Source organism: Oncorhynchus keta, chromosome 35 (assembly GCF_023373465.1).
Source record: "Oncorhynchus keta strain PuntledgeMale-10-30-2019 chromosome 35, Oket_V2, whole genome shotgun sequence".
Lineage (NCBI taxonomy): Eukaryota > Metazoa > Chordata > Actinopteri > Salmoniformes > Salmonidae > Oncorhynchus > Oncorhynchus keta.
Window position 1 is genome coordinate 66,620,188 of NC_068455.1, and position 16,356 is coordinate 66,636,543.

A 16,356-nucleotide genomic window follows, 5' to 3' on the forward strand; every position below is an offset into this window, starting at 1 on the left:
TTGTGACAAATGGAAAATGTGTTTTTCGAATAAATCATGATGCCAAATCATTTTTGAAGGTACGCAGGGCATGTGATGTCATTACGCAACTATAAAGCTCTACTACTGATTTAATCCTACTGCTTGCTAAATCTATTTTTCAACTCTTAAAAAGAATGTGTCATTGCAGGACAGGGATTGTCTGGACTTTCGAGACTGCCTGAATTGCTGCTCCTTGCTTTTCGGTTGGCTGGATGCAAGTTTCACCATCCAATTTGTTTCCAGATCTACAGCAGGAGTGCAAGTCTCACCATGACGACACGTTGGCACATGATCATTATTAGAATGGCAAATATTAGTCAATTCTTGCATTCTATTATTTGCAGGTTACCTGAGATGTGAAACAGATCAGTGGGAGGGGCATAGGCAACAGGCTGTCACCTATTTATTATTATTTATAATGACGGTCTACCCCGGATGACTGTGAGCCGCCCTATGGGACTCCAAATCACAGCCGGATGTGATGCATCCTGGATTTGAACCAGGGACTGTAGTGACACTGAGATACAGTGCCTTAGACCGCTGCACCACTCGGGAGTCCAATGCGCAATTAGCCTAAATGGATCATGGAAACCAGTTAATTTTTATTCGACAGTAGTTTTTTACGGAAAAGTTTTTATTTTAAGGCGTCATTACAGTGCACCGTAACAGGAAATCAATTTTCAATGCAAACTTTCTAAATGTTGACAACAACCAAAAATCAGTGGATAAAAGTAATGGAAACATAGCTACTGACTCAGCTTTTCTCAGAGTGATATTCTGCTACTTGAGCAAAGCGTGTAATAGAGAACTCTGTCATTATAGGTGATCCACAGAGCTGACATAGTCTCACAAATATTTACACACCTTGTTATGACATGTACATGTAGCCCCTGGGCTGAACCTGTCTCTAATCCACCATCATACCCTGTATACACACATTCATACATATTCATGCTCCCCTACTGCTATTCCCCCCTCCATTTGTCATGTCTACATCGTAATCCAATACTCTGTGTCTCCCCATGCAGCCAAAACATGTCCCCCTCCCCCTGGATGGAAGGAGAGCAGTGGGAGTGTTAACACTTCTAAACGGCTGTTCTACGTGGGTCAGTCATTACCGGTCACCTGTCCCAAGGGCCACCAGGGAAAAGGCACTGCCTCCATCACCTGTAGGAGCGACCAGACATGGACCCCAGTCAGCACTGCCTGTGAGAGTAAGTAGAGGCTTTAAACTACTGTTCTTCAAGCCTGTTCCTGGAGATCCACATGGGGTGTAGGGTTTTGTTCCAGCCCAGTACTAACACAACCAATCAGCTCATTATTGTACAAGAGAATGTGTTGCCAACTACCTTTTTTTAACCTGGTTAACTAAGGTTAATAAATAAACCATTGACCACTAAACTAGTGCAGGGCCAGCCTTAGCGACATTGGCAGAAAGCAGATGTTGCTGGTTTTTAGGGATACAGTATTTTCAGACTAACTTCTGTGGAGACTTTGCTCAGGCATCTTTCTATGCCTGCTAAGTTAGGTTAGCACAGGGCTAGAACGAAAGCCTGAACACAAAACCTACATCATCAGGACAACCCAGTACACTACGCCGAGAGTGTCTGGTCATATGACTGGTAGGTAGGCTACACCTACCCCTCCACCACATATTAGTATTTTATTACTTCACGTCCCAACGAGGATATTGACATTGGAACGAAACGACAATTTAAAGATAAGGTGTAGCATTCTAGGTCAACTTAGAAGGGTTGAATCTTACTTCCTCCGTCAACTCTCTCTCACTTTCTTTCTCTCCCTCTCTCTCTCTCTCTCTCTCTCTCTCTCTCTCTCTCTCTCTCTCTCTCTCTCTCTCTCTCTCTCTCTCTCTCTCTCTCTCTCTCTCTCTCTCTCTCTCTCTCTCTCTCTCTCTCTCTCTCTCTCTCTCTCCCCTCATCTGGTACACGTCAAGGTTAGTGTTTTATTAAGAAGAACAGCCATAAAATCAGTGCAGCCATGAAGTGTTTTCTCTAGGTTGTGTCCAAAATGGCACTCTGCTCCCTATATAGTGCACTACTTTTGACCCTAGCCCTATGGGCCCTGGTTTTAACAGTAGTGCACTATATAGTGAATAGGGTTCCATTTCAGCAGCCTACAGTAGGTGGAAGGAACACCCATGTCCCAGAGGGTAGATGTGAGAGATTAGTTACAGTTGAGAATAGTCCACTACTATTGACCAGGGCCCATAGAGCTCTCATCAAAAGTAGTGCACTATATAGGGAAAATGATGCCATTTGGGACGCGATCGAGGGCTGGATTCAAGTATCGTGGAAGATCCGCGTAAAAATGTAAAGGTAATTTCTGGTTGGGCCGACATACCGTGAATGCAGTCTCCACGGTCGCTGGAACATTGCTTTTAATTGCCCTTAGTTCTCTCAGATTCCGAGAATCGCTCCACTATCCCTGCTCACAAAGACACAGATATCACATGAGTCTGTAAAAGAGAAACACATACAGTTGAAGTCGGAAGTTTACATACACTTAAGTTGTAGTCATTAAAACTCGTTTTTCAATAACTCCACAAATTTCTTGTTAAAAAACTACAGTTTTGGCAAGTCGGTTAGGACATGTACTTTGTGCATGACACAAGTAACTTTTCCAACAATTGTTAACAAGACGGATTACTTCACTTACAATTCACTGTATCAGAAGTTTACATACACCAAGTTGACTGTGCCTTTTAACAGCTTGGAAAATTCCAGAAAATGATGTCATGGCTTTAGAAGCTTCTGATAGGCTAATTGACATCATTTGAGACAATTGGAGGTGTACCTGTCGATGTATTTCAAGGCCTACCTTCAAACTCAGTGCCTTATTGGTTGACATCATGGGAAACTCAAAGGAAATCAGCCAAGACCACAGAAAAAACAATTGTAGACCTCCACAAGTCTGGTTCATCCTTGGGAGCAATTTCCAAACGCCTGAAGGTACCACGTTCATCTATACAAACAATAGTCCGCAAGTATAAACACAATGGCACCACTCAGCCGTCACACCACTCAGGAAGGAGACGCGTTCTGTCTCCTAGAGATGAACGTACTTTGGTGCGAAAAGGGCAAATCAATCACAGAACAACAGCAACGGACCTTGTGAAGATGCTGGAGGAAACAGGTACAAAAGTATCTATATCCACAGTAAAACGAGTCCTATATCGACAACCTGAAAGGCCGCTCAGCAAGGAAGAAGCCACTGCTCCAAAACTGCCAGAAAAAAGCCAGACTATGGTTTGCAACTGCACATGGGGACAAAGATCATACTTTATGGAGAAATGTCCCCTGGTCTGATGAAACAATGTTCGCTATGTTTGGAGGAAAAAAAGGGGAGGCTTGCAAGCCGAAGAACACCATCCCAACCGTGAAGCACGGGGGTAGCAGCATCATGTTGTGGGGGTGCTTTGCTGTAGGAGGGTCTGGTGCACTTCACAAAATTGATGACATCATGAGGAAGGAAAAATTGTGTAGATATATTGAAGCAACATCTCAAGACATCAGTCACCAAGTTAAAACTTGGTCGCAAATGGGTCTTCTAAATGGACAATGACCCCAAGAATACTTCCAAAGTTGTGGCACAATGGCTTAAGGACAACAAAGTCAAGGTATTGGAGTGGCCATCACAAAGCCCTGACCTCAATCCCATAGTAAATTTGTGGGCAGAACTGAAAAAGCTTGTTCGAGCAAGGAGGCCTACCCACCTGACTCAGTTACACCAGCTCTGTCAGGAGGAATGGGCCAAAATTCACCCAACTTATTGTGGGAAGCTTGTGGAAGGCTACCTGAAATGTTTGACCCAAGTTAAACAATTTAAAGGCAATGATACCAAATACTAATTGAGTGTATGTAAACTTCTGACCCACTGGGAATGTGATGTAGGAAATAAAAGCTGAAATAAATCATTCTCTCTACTATTACTCTGACAGTTCACATTCTTAAAATAACGTGGTGATCCTAGCTGACCTAAGACAGGGAATTTTACTAGGACTAAATGTCAGGAATTGTGAAAAACTGAGTTTAAATGTGTTTGGCGAAGGTGTATAAACTTCCGACTTCAACTGTAGTGTATTCTTACACAAGCATTTACACATACTGATACACGACTTGACCCATGTACAGAACATGTTCAACTCACACAAGCATTTTTTTAGCAGCATTAGCTGCTTATATAATATCTCGTGGCAGGATCTACGTAAACATAACTGGTACCATAGAATCTGTGGGGAAGGAATGGGATGTGTGGAATGACAAGCAGCAGTAGTTCCAGGGCTTAGGATGTTTTTTTGACAAATCACAATTTTGCAGGCGTAAGCATCTTTCCAATTTTGGAAGGGGAGGGGTGTTTCGTCCCATAACGTGCAAAGAGAGAGGGTGGAGCTCGTCATTCTAGCATCTCTTCATCTCTTAACAAGTATGGACCCAGAACTTAATCGCACAGCTGACCAATTACGTGACACTTTAGTTTAGAATTAACCAAGGTGACTGTTTAAATCAACTGAATTTACTGCTGTTGTTTCACCCACAACACAGAGGTCAGAAATGTGGAAGCCAGTTGACGGTGAGCACATAGGCCACTTAAAACAAGATTAACATGGGGAAATCTCTGAGGCTCAGGTTGTTTGCAAAGCAAAATCATTGCTGCATATTCTAAACCATTTCCTGTTGCGCTGTGTTTCCTTCCAAGCAAGTGTGTTTCTTGAATGAATGGTGGGAACATACAATTTGGAATTAGAATGGGATTTCTATGGGGATGGATCTGTACATGGACAAGTCTAGTGTAATATATAAAATCCTCTTTAACGGAATGAGTCTCCATTTCTAGTGTGGTGGAAATGATCCAACCATTATGTAGGTTGGTGGAAATCCCCATTGACTGAGGATGAGGGATCTCAATTATGTAGGTTGGTGGACATCCCCATTGACTGAGGATGAGGTTGGGGTCCCCATTGACTGAGGATGATTATGTAGGTTGGTGGAAATGACCCCATTGACTGAGGATGATTGACTGAGGATGAGGGGTCTCCATTATGTAGGTTGGGTCTGAGGATGAGGGTCTCCATTATGACTGAGGATGAGGGGTCCATTAGGTTGGTGGAAATCCCCATTGACTGAGGATGAGGAGTCTCCATTATGTAGGTTGGTGGAAATCCCCATTGACTGAGGATGAGGGGTCTCCATTATGTAGGTTGGTGGAAATCCCCATTGACTGAGGATGAGGGGTCTCCATTATGTAGGTTGGTGGAAATCCCCATTGACTGAGGATGAGGGGTCTCCATTATGTAGGTTGGTGGAAATCCCCATTGACTGAGGATGAGGGGTCTCCATTATGTAGGTTGGTGGAAATCCCCATTGACTGAGGATGAGGGGTCTCCATTATGTAGGTTGGTGGAAATCCCCATTGACTGAGGATGAGTGGAAATCCCCATTGACTGAGGGGTCTCCATTATGTAGGTTGGTGGAAATCCCCATTGACTGAGGATGAGGGGTCTCCATTATGTAGGTTGGTGGAAATCCCCATTGACTGAGGATGAGGAGTCTCCATTATGTAGGTTGGTGGAAATCCCCATTGACTGAGGATGAGGGGTCTCCATTATGTAGATGTGTAAAGATGATGTATTCATCAATCTGACTCCATTATTAAGTGAATGCTACAGACCCATAGTCGTATCCAGTGGGGACAGCAGCGGTTGCGATCCACTCAGAATACTATGAATACTATGAATACTATGCACGTGTCCAGGTTTACCGTTATATAATTATTAAGAGGTTAAGGGACAAAGAGCTAATATCTTTCAGCCAGTGTCCTAGCATTAAATGGCTAAGTTAACCTTAGCTCAGAGATGCACAGTTAGAGATTGAGCATATATGCTATGTATATTGTGAATAACATTTACCATTACACATTTCACCAAATAATAATTCAAGGAATATTAGTCAGAAATGTGAAGACTGCGGTTCCTATCCGTTTAAAAGTAATCTGATTCACCGCAGTTACGCAATAAGAATACAATTAACAAAGTGTACACAGCAGAAATCTTCACGATAAAAAGAATACAACATATGAGAAGCATAGACAGATTCACAACTATGACATACAAACGTACATCAGGAGATTGGTTTACCAATGACTCCATGATCAACTTTTAAAACCAGCTTTCATTCTTCCAGTAGCAGCAAATACTGTCTCTCCTCTGTCTCTGTCTCTCCTCTGTCTCTGTCTCTGTCTCTGTCTCTGTCTCTCCTCTGTCTCTGTCTCTGTCTCTGTCTCTGTCTCTGTCTCTGTCTCTGTCTCTCCTCTGTCTCTGTCTCTGTCTCTCCTCTGTCTCTGTCTCTGTCTCGTCTCTGTCTCTGTCTCGTCTCTGTCTCTGTCTCTGTAGCAAATACTGCTCCTCCTCTGTCTCTGTCTCTCCTCTGTCTCTGTCTCTGTCTCTGTCTCTCTCTCCTCTGTCTCTGTCTCTGTCTCTGTCTGTCTCTGTCTCTGTCTCTCCTCTGTCTCTGTCTCTGTCTCTCCTCTGTCTCTGTCTCTGTCTCTGTCTCCTCTGTTTCTCCTCTGTCTCTGTCTCTGTCTCTCTGTCTCTGTCTCTGTCTCTGTCTCTGTCCTCTGTCTCTGTCTCTGTCTCTGTCTCTGTCTCTGTTTCTCTCTGTCTCTGTCTCTGTCTCTGTTTCTCCTCTGTCTCTGTCTGTCTCTGTCTCTGTCTCTCTCTGTCTCTGTCTCTGTCTCTGTCTCTCCTCTGTCTCTGTCTCTGTCTCTGTCTCTGTCTCTGTCTCTGTCTCTCCTCTGTCTCTGTCCTCTGTCTCTGTCTCCTCTGTCTCTGTCTCTGTCTCTCCTCTGTCTCTGTCTCTTCTCTGTCTCTGTCTCTGTCTCTGTCTCTGTCTCTGTCTCTGTCTCTGTCTCTGTCTCTGTCTCTGTCTCTGTCTCTGTCTCTCCTCTGTCTCTGTCTCTCCTCTGTCTCTGTCTCTCCTCTGTCTCTGTCTCTGTCTCTGTCTCTCCTCTGTCTCTGTCTCTGTCTCTCCTCTGTCTCTGTGTCTCTGTCTCTGTCTCTCTCCTCTGTCTCTGTCTCTCCTCTGTCTCTGTCTCTGTCTCTCCTCTGTCTCTGTGTCTCCTCTGTCTCTGTCTCTGTCTCTGTCTCTGTCTCTGTCTCTCCTCTGTCTCTGTCTCTCCTCTGTCTCTGTCTCTGTCTCTCCTCTGTCTCCGTGTCTCCTCTGTCTCTGTCTCTGTCTCTCCTCTGTCTCTGTCTCTGTCTCTGTCTCTGTCTCCTCTGTCTCTGTCTCTGTCTCTGTCTCTCCTCTGTCTCTGTCTCTGTCTCTCCTCTGTCTCTGTCTCTGTCTCTGTCTCTGTCTCTCCCTCTGTCTCTGTCTCTCCTCTGTCTCTGTCTCTCCTGTCTCTCCCAGTATGTCCTATCTTTTAATTAACATCACTTTGCGTGGCCCAAAACATTCAAACAAAAGGCCTACAACTTCACACACCATCTCTATTCTAAACGCCACACCTCAACAACACTGTATGATAAAAGCTGACCCCCGTGTCGCTCCTCTTTGTACTATTCGCCGTCTGACGAACAGAATAAAATTTTATCTGTAACAATAAATCCATAGCACTTACAGTACAATAAAACATATACAAATTCATAGCTCCTTATGAACTGTTGAAACAATCCAAACATGACAATTGAATTCATACAGTAACATTCATTTAGTCGATTCAAGTTTCATCAGTCAGATAGTCCCTGATAAGGTGTGTTTGACCTCTGCGGTAGCCCACAGATGGTCTGCCTTCCAAACAATATCATAAATGGTGATTGAGTCATCACGCTGTGTTCCCACGCTAGTCAGTCGCCTTCTCTCATTCTTCCAAGAAACAAGGAGGGATCTGTGCAGTGGGTAACGTGATATGCTGGTCTTTCTGTGAATTTTTGGGATCATGATACTGTGTCAAGTCCACAGTTTTTTTTCTAGAACTCTTTTTACTATACAGAAGTGAATCAACTTGTAACATAACAATATTATAATTGCAGAAACTCAACATGTACATTTATATAGGATCCACCCCTGCATGTCTCCTTTTCTGTCTGCGTGACCTGCTTACTGCACATTGACCATGGATCCTTACTATCGTCTTCTGTAGTTTTCCATCACTTCCTCTCCTCTGTCTCTCCTCTGTCTCTGTCTCTGTCTCTGTCTCTGTCTCTGTCTCTCCTCTGTCTCTCCTCTGTCTCTGTCTCCGTCTCTCTCTCTGTCTCTCTGTCTCTCCTCTGTCTCTCCTCTGTCTCTGTCTCCGTCTCTCCTCTGTCTCTGTCTCTGTCTCTCCTCTGTCTCTGTCTCTCCTCTGCCTCTCCTCTGTCTCTGTCTCTCCTCTGTCTCTGTCTCTCTTCTGTCTCTGTCTCTCCTCTGTCTCTGTCTCTGTCTCTCTGTCTCTGTCTCTGTCTCTCCTCTGTCTCTGTCTCTCCTCTGTCTCTCCTCTGACTCTGTCTCCGTCTCTGTCTCTCCTCTGTCTGTCTGTCTGTCTGTCTCTCCTCTGTCTCTCCTCTGTCTCTGTCTCCATCTCTGTCTCTGTTTCTCCTCTGTCCCTGTCTCTGTCTCTCCTCTGTCTCTGTCTCCGTCTCTGTCTCTCTCCTCTGTCTCTCCTCTGTCTCTGTCTCTGTCTCTCCTCTGTCTCTGTCTCTGTCTCTCCTCTGTCTCTGTCTCTGTCTCTCCTCTGTCTCTGTCTCTCCTCTGTCTCTCCTCTGTCTCTGTCTCAGTCTCTGTCTCTCCTCTGTCTCTCTCTCTGTCTCTCTGTCTCTCCTCTGTCTCTCCTCTGTCTCTGTCTCCGTCTCTCCTCTGTCTCTGTCTGTCCTCTGTCTCTGTCTCTCCTCTGTCTCTGTCTCTTCTCTGTCTCTGTCTCTCCCTCTGTCTCTCCTCTGTCTCTGTCTCTCTTCTGTCTCTGTCTCTCCTCTGTCTCTGTCTCTGTCTCTGTCTCCCCTCTGTCTCTGTCTCTCCTCTGTCTCTGTCTCTCCTCTGTCTCTCCTCTGTCTCTCCTCTGTCTCTGTCTCCGTCTCTGTCTCTCCTCTGTCTCTGTCTCTCCTCTGTCTCTGTCTGTCTCTCCTCTGTCTCTCCTCTGTCTCTGTCTCCGTCTCTGTCTCTCCTCTGTCTCTGTCTCTGTCTCTCCTCTGTCTCTGTCTCCGTCTCTGTCTCTCTCTCTGTCTCTCTCTCTGTCTCTCCTCTGTCTCTCCTCTGTCTCTCCTCTGTCTCCGTCTCTCCTCTGTCTCTGTCTCTGTCTCTCCTCTGCCTCTCCTCTGTCTCTGTCTCTCCTCTGTCTCTGTCTCTCCCTCTGTCTCTGTCTCTCCTTTGTCTCTGTCTCTCCTCTGTCACTCATCTGTCTCTGTCTCTGTCTCTATCTCTGTCTCTGTCTCTCCTCTGTCTCTGTCTCTCCTCTGTCTCTCCTCTGTCTCTGTCTCTCCTCTGTCTCTCCTCTGTCTCTGTCTCTGTCACTGTCTCTGTCTCTGTCTCTCTCTCTGTCTCTGTCTCTCCTCTGTCACTCATCTGTCTCTGTCTCTGTCTCTCCTCTGTCTCTGTCTCTCCTCTGTCTCTGTCTCTCCTCTGTCTCTCCTCTGTCTCTGTCTCTGTCTCTACTCTGTCTCTCTCTCTACTCTGTCTCTGTCTCTGTCTCTCCTCTGTCTCTGTCTCTGTCTCTGTCTCTGTCTCTGTCTCTGTCTCTGTCTCTCCTCTGTCTCTCCTCTGTCTCTCCTCTGTCTCTGTCTCTCCTCTGTCTCTGTCTCTGTCTCTACTCTGTCTCTGTCTCTGTGGGCAGCTTGTGTTACACTTGATGAATGGGCTCCATTAAGCAGATTGTGGCGGGCATGTTTGTGACTAATTCTGGGTTTACAGCTGCTATGGAAACCATTTGCAAGGTGTTTACACTGTGTTTTCATTCTCCCTAACTTGCTTGATTCTGTTGTTGTACTGTTGGTATACAGTACCTTGTTGTTTCTTTGTATGGTGTATAGAGGTAGATATATTTGCATGTCTGTCTGGCTCTAGCTTGTCCAACACTTTGATGTATTCTCATTGGTTGGATTGGCTTTCTAGGCCTTACAAGGAAAATGAACACACACTCTGTTGAGTCACACTCTTCGACATGTCGACACGTCTCTGCATGGCATTTCTTTGAAGACTTGACACAGCTGCAATGCCTACTTTGTACGACAACCCATTCAATGTGTTATTTGCTGATACTGATTTGATTTGAGATGATATTATCCAAACATGACTTCTCTGGCAACACCTCCCATCATCCCTCGGGGGAAAGTTATTCTATTCATGTTTTTTAGTTGAAAAGCAGAGATCGACTTCTTACCATCAAAAGTTTTAGAGACACGTGTGATAACATGTACATAACATAGGTCTCTAAATGAGTTGGAAGTAACCAGAGGGGCTGTCCGTCCGTTTTGGCACAGGGGTGTCCTGCGGCCCCCCTCTCCACGTGGCCAACGGGGTGGTGCGGGGGGCGGTGTTCCAGTTCGGGGACGTGGCCGTGTACTCGTGTTTCGGAGGGTATGCCGTAGAGGGCCACGGCAGGAGTGTGTGTCTGGAAAACAGGACCTGGACCCCCCCTCCCGTCTGCAGAGGTAGAGAGACTGCACCCGTACTGCGACCTAAAAGGAGGGCATCCTGTCTACTCCTGACACCTTGCGTGCCCTCCCCTCCGCTTCACCAGTCCCTTGTGCTGTACACACTCCCTACTCTGCCCGTACACACTTCCCACTTTACTTGTACATACTATACAGATCGTAGGGTTGCCTAGGGATGCCTGTCTCTATGGCACCGTCTGTTGGGTGGCTATGTGGTTTGAACCATTTCTATAAAGAAATGCAGTTTTTTCGAATGCTGTCTTTATCCCAGTGCATGAAGTTGCATGGTCAAGGCCAATCACGGCACGACTACCAGTATCATTATCTATTTTCTATTTAAACAGTACTAGCTATCTTAACTGAACGCTTTCTCTTCTATGGAGCCTCTCTACACGTCAGATGGGGACTGTTTGGAGGATGTCTCAGTACTTTGGCTTCAATCAGGTGTGTGTGTCTTCCTGTTCTCTCCAGCGGTGTGTTGGCTGCAGTGCCTGAACGGAGGGGTGTGTCACCGACCCAACACCTGTTCCTGTCCCGAGGGGTGGATGGGTAGACTGTGTGAGGAACGTAAGTATTATCAATTACTCAATCAACCAATCACATTTATTTTGGATGGTTGGGCAGACTTGAGGAGTGTGTGTGTGTGTGTGTGTGCGTGTGTGTGTGTGTGTGTGTGTGTGTGTGTGTGTGTGTGTGTGTGTGTGTGTGTGTGTGTGTGTGTGTGTGTGTGTGTGTGTGTGTGTGTGTGTGTGTGTGTGTGTGTGTGTGTGTGTGTGTGTGTGTGTGTGTGTGTGTGTGTGTGTGTGTGTGTGTGTGTGTGAGAGATGTTTTATCTTTATTTCACTTTTGTATTTTATCTACTTCACTTGCTTTGGCAATGTTAAAACATGTTTCCCATGCCAATAAAGCCCCTTCAATTGAATTGAAATGAATTGAGATCTCAGTCCCTCCTCTCATCACAAATAAAGAGTCAGTCAGCGAAAGTGGATCCACACTGCAGCCAGGAACAGACACACACTGTTTCACTGACTGTGGAGGAATGTACTCAGCTAGCTTTACACAGCCAGAGTAGAATAGTATGTACTCACATTAGATTGTCTAAAATCACAGAGACACATAAGGAAAATATTTCCCCATCTGTCTGAAAATGTTCACAGACATTTTGTGTACTCCGTCTTCAGGGATGGGTAGATTACTTTCTAAATGTAATCTGTTACTAGTTACCTGTCCAAAATTGTCATCAGTAAAGTAACTTTTGGATTACCCAAACTCAGTAATGTAATCTGATTACATGCAGTTACTTTTAGATTAAGGCATTAGAAGAAGACAAAAATGTATGTTACCAGTTCAACGACATCTATTGCAGGATAAATCAATGTTAAAGTTTATATAACTGTCCATATATGGATGTTACATTTTACTTTATGGGTTGGTTATGCAGGCTTCTTCTAACCCATCACTCTCTAATACATATAATATTACGATAAAATGATATCTTTACATTAAAAACCAAAGTCTATCAGAATTCCAGTCATTCCAATAAATGTTATACCCCTTGATCTTCAAGAATAGGGCTTGGAAATATGGAAGTATAGACTAGCCAAAATGTTTTACCCGAGCATAACCCCAAAACAAAGGACTTATTAGCCAGTCTTACTCTGTTTATGATTTTGTTGTTATGGAGGACCGATTGGGCTCATTGATTCCAGTTGAAAAATACATGCTGTGCTCCCTGAATGGCATGCTTTCAGCACAACTGAAAATGTAATGTCCTATACTGCATTTGCTATAGGCCTATTGTTTACCTTTTTGTTGGTGACACTTTGATATCTTGATAATATGCAGCTGTTTAAAGGGAAAATCCACAGATGAAACAATAACACAATGCCACCCCGCCTCTTGTTTTGGTAAAAAGCTGAGGGATGGGCCTGGAGAAATGTAACCACTCTCAGATTAATAGACAGAGCTACGGATGCAAGGACTGACCATCTATGACATAAAACTGGTTGTTTTAACCGTGTTATGAGGCTAAACAATGTTTGTTTACATTTACAATGTTTACAAACATAGGAGAAAAACAAGTTTATATTTTGGGTTCTCATGGAGTGTGACAGTTGAACTGAGCTCATGAGGCATTTATAAGTTATATTCTTCAAGTATCAATGTATATATATCATTTATAAGTCCAAAAATGGATGTAGCAACTACAGATTGCCCCTTTAAAAGTGTGTGAGTTTGAGCATGTGTCCATTAGGCATGTGGATTTATTTTATCAGCATGAATTAGATTGAGCAATAAAAGCCTCACTTTTATTCTGTAGGCTGGGATCTGCACTATGCAGCTGTTGCAAGAACGCATTTTCCCTGGCTGTCCACTGGTTTCAGAAACAATAATTGATCGGCACCTTAAACTTCTCGAATTCAAACATTATTGGGTTCAAATACACATTTAAATTTGTGAACAACCATCCTCAACAACCACAATCCGTAAGGAGCAGATAGCTAAATGAGAGAGCAGCAGTGTGATTCACATCAATGTGCTATGTAGGTATCAATAATAAGTGATATCCGTATCACTGTAGACTACAACACTACTGTCATCCTTACCTACAAGTATTTATTCAAGTTGGATAATCTTTGGATGCCGACAGCAGTCACACCATTGGAAGACATAGCTTGGACTGTAGCCTGTAAAAGCCTTTTCCTGCTCTTTTCTCGCATTTCTCACATTTGCGGTGTCATCATAGTGGTCTCTGACTTGTGGTCAGATTCGCTCAGGTGGAACAAACTTAAAATTGTCCTTTTTTTCAATGTTGATTTCAATGTCATTGAGAAAACAGAGAAGTGCCAAAGATGTTTTTGATTACAATATTTTTGCTGGTAACGTAACGGATTTCAGTTACCTTTTTTTTGTAATCCCTTACATGTAACGGATTACATGTAGTCTGTTACTCCCCAACCCTGTCTGTCTTCCCCAGTGAGAGAGGTTGAGCCTGAAACCCTATTCACACAGTAGAGAGGTTGAGCCTGAAACCCTATTCACACAGTAGAGTGATTGAGTCTGAAACCCTATTCACACAGTAGAGAGATCGAGCCTGAAACCCTATTCACACAGTAGAGAGGTTGAGCCTGAAACCCTATTCATACAGTAGAGAGATTGAGCCTGAAACCCTATTCACACAGTAGAGAGATTGAGCCTGAAACCCTATTCACACAGTAGAGAGATTGAGCCTGAAACCCTATTCACACAGTAGAGAGGTTGAGCCTGAAACCCTATTCACACAGTAGAGAGGTTAAGCCTGAAACCCTATTCACACAGTAGAGAGATTGAGCCTGAAACCCTATTCACACAGTAGAGAGGTTAAGCCTGAAACCCTATTCACACAGTAGAGAGATTGAGCCTGAAACCCTATTCACACAGTAGAGAGATTGAGCCTGAAACCCTATTCACACAGTAGAGAGGTTGAGCCTGAAACCCTATTCACACAGTAGAGAGGTTGAGCCTGAAACCCTATTCACACAGTAGAGAGGTTGAGCCTGAAACCCTATTCACACAGTAGAGAGAGGTTGAGCCTGGAACCCTATTCACACAGTAGAGAGATTGAGCCTGAAACCCTATTCACACAGTAGAGAGATTGAGCCTGGAACCCTATTCACACAGTAGAGAGAGGTTGAGCCTGGAACCCTATTCACACAGTAGAGAGAGGTTGAGCCTGGAACCCTATTCACACAGTAGAGAGAGGTTGAGCCTGGAACCCTATTCACACAGTAGAAAGGTTGAGTTTGATACAGTGCATTCGGAAAGTATTCAGACCACTTGACATGTTCCACATTTTGTGACGTTACAGCCTTATTCAAAAATGGATTTTAAAAAAACGTTCTCAATCTACAAATAATATCCCATAATGCCAAAGAAAAAAAACTTCAACATCACATGTATATAAGTATTCAGACCCTTTACTCAGTACTTTGTTGAAGCACCTTTGGCAGCAATTACAGCCTTGAGTCTTCTTGGCTATGACGCTACAAGCTTGACACACCTGTATTTGGAGAGTTTCTCCCATTCTTCTATGCAGATTCTCTCAAGCTCTGTCAGGTTGGATGGGGAGCGTCGCTGCACAGCTATTTTCAGGTCTCTACAAAGATGTTAGATCGGGTTCACGTTCGGGCTCTGGCTGGTTGTCTTGGCTGTGTGCTTACGGTTGTTGTCCTGTTCTAGGTGAACCTTCACCCCAGTCTAAGGTCCTGAGTGCTCTCGAGCAGGTTTTCATCTCTCTGTACTTTGCTCTGTTCATCTTTCCCTCGATCCTAACTAGTCTCCCAGTCCTTACCACTGAATAACATCCCCACAGCATGATGTTGCCTTTGTTTCATCAGACCAGAGAATCTTGTTTCTCATGGTCTGACAGTCCTTTGGCAAACTCCAAGAGGGCTGTCATGTGTATTTTACTGAGGAGTGGCTTCCCTCTGGCCACTCTACCATAAAGGCCTGGTCGGTGGAGTGATGCAGAGATGGTTGTCCTTCTGGAAGGTTCTCCCATCTCCACATAGGAACTCTAGAGCTCTATCAGAGTGGCCCTCAGGTTCCTGGTCACCTCCCTGACCAAGGCCCTTCTCCCCCGATTGCTCGGTTTGGCCGGGTGGCCAGCTTTAGGAGTCTTGATGGTTCCAAACTTCTTCCATGTAAGAATGATGGAGGCCACTGTGTTCTTGGGGACGTTCAATGCAGCTGACATTTTTTGGTATCTTTTCCCCAGATCTGTGCCTCGACACAATCCTGTCTCGGAGCTCTACGGACAATTATTTCGACCTCATGGCTTGGTTTTTGCTCTGACATACACTGTCAACTGTGGGACCTTATATAGATGGGTGTGTGCCTTTCCAAATCATGTTCAATCAATTGAATTTACCACAGGTGGACTTAAATCAAGTTATAGAAACATCTCAAGGATGATCAAAGATGCACCTGAACTCAATTTCGAGTCTCATAGCAAAGGGTCTGAATAGTTATATAAATAAGGCATTTATTTTTTATACATTTGCAAAAATGTCTACCAAACCTGTTTTCGCCATGTCATAATGGGGTATTGTGTGTAGATTGACGAGGAAAGGTTTTCATGTAATCCATTTTAGAATAAGGCTGTAACGTAATAACATGTGGAAAAAGGGAAGAGGTCTAAATTCTTTCCGAATGCACTGTACACAGCAGAGTAGTGCACTATATAGAGAATTAGGGTGCCATGTTGGACGTAGCCAGAGAGAAAGCTACTCTTTGACCACCGCTTAGTTCGTGTGGTGAAACACACAATTGTTGATGACTCATCATGTGGTGATGGCTTCCAGTTTATGTTTGTGTCTCTCCTCCAATCAAATCACAGCTATCTGCATCCTGCCGTGTCTGAACGGCGGGCGGTGCGCGGCACCCTACCAGTGCGAGTGTCCCACGGGGTGGACAGGGACGCGCTGTCACAGTGGTAAGTATGTGAGAGTGTGTCACAGCGGTGGGTGTGTACGTGTTGTCTTCATTTTGTCGGTGAGGAGTGTGTGTTTTTTGTGTTTTTGTTTGTTTCACAGTGGTGAGTGAGTGTGTGTGTGTGTGGTTCAGTGAGTGTGTGTGAGGAGCTCATTGATGTGAGACACAGATGTATCCTTAATGTATTACCTCCTGAGAGGGTTTCCACTTTGTGACTACAATAT

At 44.4% G+C, this 16,356-nt stretch overlaps 1 protein-coding gene across 6 annotated transcripts in view; it reads left to right on the top strand.

The window, feature by feature from the left end:
- The window catches only part of LOC118369174 (sushi, von Willebrand factor type A, EGF and pentraxin domain-containing protein 1-like), a 173,158-nt gene that overhangs the window by 150,633 nt on the left and 6,169 nt on the right, over positions 1-16,356 (top strand). For all 6 annotated transcript variants that reach the window (XM_052497342.1, XM_052497343.1, XM_052497346.1 and 3 more), the window contains exons 45-48: positions 1,050-1,235; positions 10,487-10,657; positions 11,132-11,227; positions 16,038-16,133. In XM_052497342.1, coding sequence (XP_052353302.1) covers positions 1,050-1,235; positions 10,487-10,657; positions 11,132-11,227; positions 16,038-16,133 — 549 coding nt within the window. The remainder of the gene's footprint in view (positions 1-1,049; positions 1,236-10,486; positions 10,658-11,131; positions 11,228-16,037; positions 16,134-16,356) is intronic.